This window comes from Rousettus aegyptiacus, unplaced genomic scaffold, assembly GCF_014176215.1.
Source record: "Rousettus aegyptiacus isolate mRouAeg1 unplaced genomic scaffold, mRouAeg1.p scaffold_m13_p_7, whole genome shotgun sequence".
NCBI classification, from domain to species: Eukaryota; Metazoa; Chordata; class Mammalia; order Chiroptera; family Pteropodidae; genus Rousettus; species Rousettus aegyptiacus.
The window spans coordinates 101,120,920-101,129,197 of NW_023416310.1; the positions used below are offsets into that span (position 1 = coordinate 101,120,920).

The window sequence follows — 8,278 nt, forward strand, 5'->3', positions numbered from 1 at the left end:
CCAGAATCACTGAAAATGTTTGGTTCACTTTCTAAAGAAACAAAAGAAATGAATTCTAAAGCAAACTTGTGATACCATTTTACACACTGCATAATCAAACCATTTAAAAACCAAGTGTAATTTTACTCCTGAAGGTTTATTGTAGGTAAAATGAAAAGACTACATAAAAAAAACCTCAAAAATGTTCATAACCTCACTAAACAATATGTTTTTTACCTATATGTCCGGCAAAGATTAAAAATGTAATATACTAAGACCCAGTGTGGACTGAACTCTCGTAAGGGAGAAAGATCAGTTCTGATGGCAGTTCCCACCAGTTTACAGAGCTGAAGCCAGAAGAGGTGCTCCCACTGTCAAAGCACGTAGAGAACAGTAGGCCACCCCTGACTCCTGCCAAGGGCAGGGCTGCGGCGAGGGAGACGTAGTAGTGCACATTCACGTGGAAATGCCTGCTCCCACTAAAAATTGTAGGGGCTATAACAGACATCCTCACATACCCATTTGTATGTATGCAGGATTTCATCTAGAAGATAAATTTCTAGAGCAGGACAATGGGATATGTGTATTTTAAAAGCTGGCAGACATTGCTCAATTGCCCTCCAAAAAGATTATATGAAATGACACTCCCATCTCTTCAGTATCCCATCTCCACATCGCAGTTGCTCTGCCTTCCGCAACAGCTTAGACTCCACCATCCAATGTTTTACTCTCTCTCCTGCCCCTCTGTTGCTCCATTACACTCATTTGGCAAATTTCAGCTCAATTCCACACCTACTCCAAGCCTGCACCCAAGCGGCTGAACATGGCTGGACAAAACACACAAAATCTTCACTTTAAATGTTTGACCATACATTTCTAGTGACACTGAGAACCACCCAGAAACTGGCCACATTTCCCCCGCTTTTCACTGCCATAACCTCCATTTCCAAGATGACCATTCCATTCCTCTTCCTGTCTTCCCAGATCTCCAACACTCCTCCCTCTCACCCCTGCTTATTTTCAATTTATGACCTCACTTAAAAAAAAATAAATAAATAGGATCAGAAGAGAATTATCTTCTCCCCAGGACAAATGTAGCGCCTACCTGCATCTATACACACAGACTCTGTCTTCTTTTTTATTCTAATGGGCACGTCATGTCTGCCCCTCCATCTGCCCATTTCATCCTGTCCTCACTTGCTGATCCAAGGCTGCACTCTCACAATTATCCCCTCTGACAATTCTCAAACTGGTATCTCCAGCCTGCACTGCCGCCTCATAAATCCAAGTGCTAACCCAATAGTCACTTGGGTGACTAATAAGTATCTCAAACCTGATGTACAAGGATTAAAGATTCTAAATACCCTGCCCTCCATGCTGTCTTCCCTGGCTCAGTAAATGACACCAACAGCACCATCCTTTTCCCTATAGCTTAAACTAAAACCTTGGGATCACCCTTGACTCCCCTCCCCCATGTCCAATTTAACAGCAAGTCTTGATTGTCACATCTTCAAAAACATATGAGGAATCTTGGCAAGTTCACCCTTGCTTCAGGCATTCTGTCCTTGTAGTTCTCTCCATCTGGAATGTTCCTCCTTTGGGTCTTCGCAAGCTGAGCTCCTTCATGTTATTTAGGCCTCAGATGTCCCTTCCCCAAAGGGGCCTTTCCAGACCACTCCATCTTAAATAGTGCACTCACCTTTCCATCATTCTCTGTTTTGATATCCTACTTTATTCTTCATGGCACTTATCACTACCTGAAATCATGTTATCTATTCATTTGTTTATTGCCCACCTTCCCAACCAGAATGCAAGCTACATACATGAGCTTACAGTGCCTAGTGCAGAGAAAATGCTTAATAAATATTTAAGTTAACAAATATTACTTTTACAATAAAAATTAAACTAATTCTAAAAATTTAACTGCATGTACAATGGTCACATTATGACTAAACTACATCTATGGAGAAAGACTAGAACAGAATAGAAAAAAAGATGAAAGTATTTACAATGGGGTTCTTTTTTTATTTATACCAACCTATTTTAATATTTTATGTTATTGTTTTATAATTTTAAAAAATAGATTTTCCATCCTAAATGAAAGATAAGTGAGGCTCTGTCAATGCCACAGGGTCACCACTTTGAGCATCGATTGAGAGAAAGAGAAAAGCAGTCCTGACACTAGGAGCTGGCCCGAGACCGTCAATTAGGCGTTGGTGTTGAATGTAAACATCAACATTAGACAATGCCACTCTATGTAGTTTGTACCCACCTCTCCTGGAAGCCACCAGGACCCAGCAGACCTCCCTCAGAGGAAGCTGCAGGAATCCTGGACGGGGGCCTTGGGCCACATGTTACCACCAACTTTTACCTTTACCTGATCAAATCCTGTGCTGTGTTTGAGGTGACCAAGTGGTCTCGAGGAAATTAAGATAAAAATAAGACTACTCTGTAATGCTATCTGAATAAAGACAAACCATGAAAAAAATAAAAAACATCCCCCTCTCCCAGCTAATGAGTGACTATTCTCTTTACCAATTACCTCTTTATTCTCTCTTTAGGTAAGATTTATTAAAATACTGAATTATGTGTATACCTGAAACTAACATAATATTGTATACCAACTATATTTAAAAGAAATTTAAAAAGGATTTCTTCAATTTAAGAAAAAAAAAACCAAATTATAGAATTACCCATTTTCTAACAGCATCCACTCCAGAGCAAAGTCTAATTCCTTAAGAGCTCTCCTAAATCACTGACACAAGCCCAAACTCTGTAATGAGAAACGCTGTCTTCCTGAGACACCCACAGTTCCCTATGGTGTGCATTCTACCTCGATAAGCCCAACTTGTTCCACTACTGGTATGCTCCTGGCAGTCTCTGGCTGGTAGGCACTAACAGTTGTCATGACACCTACAGGTCACCACTATGCATGGAGAAGTCATAGTGGCCTAGCTAGAACACTGACTCCAGGATAGGACCTTAGTGCTAGTTCTCTGATTATGTTCCCTGACATCAGCTGATTTTCTTGTCATCTGCCTCTTTTTCCTAAAAGATAGACAAAGGGGGGAAAAAGTCTAGTTCTTGAAATTTCCTGGTGAATAAAGTTACAATTAATCAAGGATGCTCTGGACAGCTTCCCTTTCCTTCCATTTCTGAAAGTCACCCCAGAATAAGGTTAGAGTAGGGCTGGACGACTGACTCATGGGCAGAGCCTAAGGCAACACTACTCAAGTACTTTAAGCCACATGTTCAAGCCCAATAAATTAGCCCAGGCTTAAAGAAGTCAAGCTGTACACATGTAAGAATTTTAATAAGCTTGGAAAATGCTACCTAGAGCTTACGCACACACTTACTGTACCAATGGGATTCCCTGCCACCAGCCATATAGTGCTAAGCCCCTGTCAAGAGCTTTTGAGCACATGGAGCAACAGGGACAGGCAGTTGGCTTGGTCCAGGTTTCCTCTCAGTTGTTGGGAGACTCACAGAAGGCTGGCAGCCAGATGGATGGAGAGCAGAACAGGGCATGCAGCTCAGTGGAGCCAACAGCATTTACTAGGAAAACATGTCGAAGCTTTCTTTGGTGGAAATCTGGTCTTGACACACCCTTCCAGAAACTACCAAACACCATAATCAATGTCTGCATGTATCAAATGCCTGTTTGTACCCAGAACTGCATTAGTTACAATAGAGAGTTATTTAAGCAAACACGGTCTCTGCCTTCTAGATGCTGACACCTAATATAAATAAAAACAATAAATCTGTCCAGAGGATTAGCAAACTAACTGAACAAACATGAAATAGTCAAAAGCACTGACCTTATATAAATGCAATGGAGTAAGAACTGAAGGGTAAGTCATGGGAGATGACTCTCTGAACAGGGTGGGGCCCTAATGGAACAGTTACCTTGTTAGGGCTGAGTCTCCACAGGGAGGTCAGCTTTTATGAATGGCATCAAGGGTTGGCTATTGGGTTGGGGAAAATGAGCCAATCAAAGAAGAAAGTGCAGCTTGGGAGATGATTTAGAGATGGCAGTACAACTACAGGGAGAAAGAAAACTTGACAACCATCCAAGAAAATTAGGGAAAATCAGTCAAACTGCTGTGTGTTTCTCAACAGCTTTTACTCTTGCCCCTTCTGATAAACATAAAAAACTCACATTCTCTTATTATGTTATTTGAAATTTGAAAGGAAACTAAATCTTCCAACCAACACCAAATCAAAGCAAGTGGTTTCAGAATTTGATTTTCCAAATGACACAAACAACCGCCTTCTCCCAGAACTGAGAATTGCCCACTCAGTTGGGTGGTAGCAATGGTCAACAGGATGGAGTGACTATCACTGAATTCTTAAGGAAGAGAAGATTTGGATCCCCGATCCACATGGGACCAGACAACTGGCGGTATTAGAAAGAATTACAGCCTAGGGTGACAAAAACAGACCATGGCACTAACCAGAATATGTAATAATTACCTGATTAAAATTTTTGAAAGAGAATTCTTTGTAGATGGCATCTCTCTCACTTAATTCCGACCATCCTGCTGCTTTTAGGTCAAGTATAACTTGTTTCCTCTCCTCTGCTGTCAACTGGTGAGCATCTGCTGACTATGAAAAGAACACACATTACCATCTGAAACGTAGAGGTTAAACTTAAATAACCTTATAGTTCTTTTCCTTATGTAGAAATGTAGGAAAAAAGTCTTAAGGACCACAATTTCTAACCATTTTTGGTTCCCTTGTTCTCAAAATATAAAGTTCTCAAAATATAGACAAAAACGAGGCTAGCTCTGCACAACATAAGCTGCCCCTCACCACCCCTCACTGCTGCCTCAACTTCACAATTTAGCTTCTCTCTATCAGCTTCTCAGATACAACTGAGGTTGACCAATGGTCTTACCAAAGACCATTACCAATGGTCAGCATTCTAGGACTTAGAAAACTGAGGTAAACACACTCTCCTAAGGATACCCTGCAAGTCTACTGACAGGACCAGAATTAGAACTCAGGGCTCTAAACTCCTGGTCTGCTGCTCTTTGGATGGTCCCATGCCATCTCGGTACCCTTTGCCGCTTACTCACAAGGGTCTTACCTACTCAGGTTCTCTATTCCCTTTCAGATCTGATGAAAACCAATCCCCACAGTAGGGAAACAAAAATGCACATTTACATAGGATTTTGTATAATAACTTCTCAGGGTCCACAGACCCTCTGGACTACAGATATAAAGCAGAGTGAGATTGCCAGTGAAACAAACCCCCTCCACAGTCTGGCCAGAGCACTGCACAGTCCAAAGCACCTGTGTGCCCTGTCCACCTTGTTCCTACTCATCCTGGTGAGGAAAATCACAAACCCAGAGCTCTGTTGGTTAACAGGCCAATGCTTCCCATGCTATCTGTTTCTTAACAGGAAAAAAAAAAAAAAAAACTAAACATTATAGCCAGAGGGAGAAGAGAAGAGCACTCTAGAAGTCAGAAGAGCTTCGTTCTCATTCTGGCCTAAGTGCCAACCAATATCTCCTGCCTTACCTATCTGCAGGGCTGCTGTGTGCTCAGGTGAGAGGGGGACTGTCACCCAGAAAGACTGAACTAATGTGAGAGTTCCACATCAAAGGGTCACTGGGGGCTGAGCTGCATCCTCCACCATGAAACTGCAACTCATTCTCACGTCAGAAATCCTAAAACCTTTATCACTGACATTAATTTAATTAAGAGAGCAAAGTCAGCAAACTTAAGACAACTAATTCTATAATTTTAAAAGGATGCTAATGAACCAATTTTCTGGTTTCTCTTCCTCGCTGGGTCAGCTACCCTTAACCGCAACTAACAAAAGAGAAAAATGAAAATGCCTCTTAGATAAAAACATTCAACAGTTTGTTATCAAAATATATTTACTACTAAGAACTAAAATATCTATTCATTCCTTTTAAAATGACAATTTCTTAAATTTTTCACACAAAGACTCATTATAGGAAATAATCTAAAATTCTTATTAAACACTTAAATACTTTGTCGACTCAGGGTATTCTGGAAAAGAAATGGAATTATCAGTGTCCACACTAAGTAGCTGCAAAGAAACCTATAAACCATGTTGTAGGTAATGCAGCAGTCACACTCCCTGAGCTGCTTCATTGCCCACCATCCACATCCCAAAAGACGTCAACAGTATGAACTGTGCTCACCACAGACGTCTGCCCAGGAACAGGGATCATGTCTAGGACTGTGACATGGAGCCATTTCATCTACATAACATGAATGGCCTCCTTGGGGACACACCCCTGTACAACGCTTTGGGAGTTGGGGAGAGGGAAAGGGAAAAGTACAGGTTTTGAAGAACATAAACTTGATTTAAGATCTAGCTTTGTTACTTTAAGCTGTTGGACGCTGAACAAATCACTTAGCCTCTCTGAATACCAGGATCCTCATGTCTGTAATGGGGATATTACAATATCTACCTGTTGAGATTTTTGAAAGGCTTAAAGAGATCTTGCACGGGAAGGCATCCAGCATAGATCCTGGCATGTGGCAGCCACTCAAATCATGTCTGTTTATTCATTCCTCCCCACTCTAATTTTACTTAAATATCTTGGTTAGAAGTATGCCTGGAGACATGCTTAGGCGGCAGTAAGCACTCAATTGTGTTCTCACATTAATGGTCATGAAGCAAGATGTTTATCTTCCTTCACCCCCGAGATATTTTTAATTTCATCTATTACAAAACTTCAAACTGCCAAATGGGCTCTAACAAGCAACTTAAGAAAATGAAAGGGTGAGTTTAATGCAACATTTCCCCCACTAGGTGGTGCTGCACGTTAATTTCTAAAGCAGGAAAACTGACGGACGCCTTCAGAAGAGGAAAGAGGAATCGGTGTCACCAAGAACGTAATTTATTAACAATTCCTCCAAAAAATAACACCAAAACAAAGGAGTTAATTCAACATCCGGTCGCCCCGTTTACAGCGAGCGCACCGTGACGAAGACGGTCCCTGCTCTCACCGAGCGTACAATCTCGAAGGACGAACAGCACCTTCAGTCACATCAAGTGACCCTAGCCATCAAATGTTTACAATTACTTTCTTTAAAAAAGAAAAAAAAGTCCTCGTTTGTTTTCCGGTTGGCAATTTCGTAGACTACGACGGGATGTTTAAGCCAAAGGAAACCTGGAAATGCCGGGGGCACCCTTGTCCCTGACCTGCGCGCCGGGCAGGTGTCCCACGAGGCTACTCTGAGTCCGTGCCCGAAGGCCCGGGCCCACTTCGGGGCCTGTGCGGGTCCCTCCCGCCCGTCGGCCAGCGCCACGGGGCCTCGCCCTCCTCCCGCACCGCGGGCCCCCGGCACTCACCATGGCCGCGGCGCCCGAGGTCCGACCCCACAGCGCCGCCAACAAGCGCCGCGTAGCCCCCGGGGCCCCGAGAGCCGCCGTCATGGCCGCCGGCCGAGGGCTGCCCGGCGCACTGCCTGCCCGCCCGCCGCCCACTGGCCGGGCGCGGGTTCGCGGACAGCTCCTAGCTGCGAGCCCCGCCGCCCCGCACAGCCCGGGCCCGCCGCGCAGGCCCGGCCCCGGCCCGGCCCCGGAAGGCCCCCAGCAGCTTCGATGGCGCTCTGCTGGCAGCGCGCGGACACAGCGCGGCAGGCCCCCGGCCTCTCAGGTCCCGCTCGCGCCGTCGGCGCCTCCCCTGGCCCGGCGCCGCGTTTCCAGCCGGCGCGGCGGTGGTGAGCGACTGACGCGACGCCGGTTTCCCTTCGCGCTTAGGTTTGCTCTCCGGTTCTGCACTTCCGTGACTGCCTCGGGTCGCCGTACACTCATGGAGGGTCCGACTGTGCTGAGGTCCGTCCTGGGCGTGGGGCAAGAGTCAGGCCTGACGGGAGGATGTCCCAGGCTGCGGCAGGAAGAGATGAGCTGCGGGTGGGTGCTCGCGGGGAGCAGTGAACCATAGTGATTCAGGGCAGGGAGCCGTGAGTTGGAATCTAAGCTCTGCTTTGAGGTTCCAAGGCCCTGGAATGCTGGCTACATAAATCTACAAAAGCTAGCTCAGTGCTGTCTAAAAAGTACGACCAGCGAAGCACACTTTGACACTACGGAGATATATACTAACAGATCTAGATAATTTTTTTTTTTTTTAGAAGGGTATTCTTTTATATACGTGGTTATTTTTTAATATTTTATTCTCATCACTCCTTTTCTGTCTTTGAGATGTAAGTTACGTAATAAAATTCACCCTTTACAGTGAGCAATTTTTTAAAAGTGCAATTCAGTGGTTTTTAGTAAATTCGCTTGTATCTTTATTTTGCTAAATAACCAAA

General features: G+C 44.2%; 1 protein-coding gene across 8 annotated transcripts in view; it reads right to left on the minus strand.

Moving 5' to 3' along the window:
* The window catches only part of PCBD2 (pterin-4 alpha-carbinolamine dehydratase 2), a 46,860-nt gene extending 38,789 nt beyond the window's left edge, over positions 1-8,071 (minus strand). For 6 of the 8 annotated variants that reach the window (XR_004951930.1, XR_004951929.1, XM_036224298.1 and 3 more), the window contains exons 1-2: positions 7,317-8,070; positions 4,453-4,584 (exon numbers count right to left, since the gene is read on the minus strand). Coding sequence is in view for 5 of the 8 variants with exons in the window: in XM_036224298.1 (XP_036080191.1) it covers positions 4,453-4,584; positions 7,317-7,400 (216 nt within the window). In the remaining 3 variants the exon portion in view is untranslated. Of the gene's footprint in view, positions 1-4,452; positions 4,586-7,316 lie in introns of those variants that run through there. The other 2 variants (XM_016137689.2, XM_016137690.2) reach the window with 2 other exon arrangements.
* Positions 8,072-8,278: the final 207 nt, after the last annotated feature.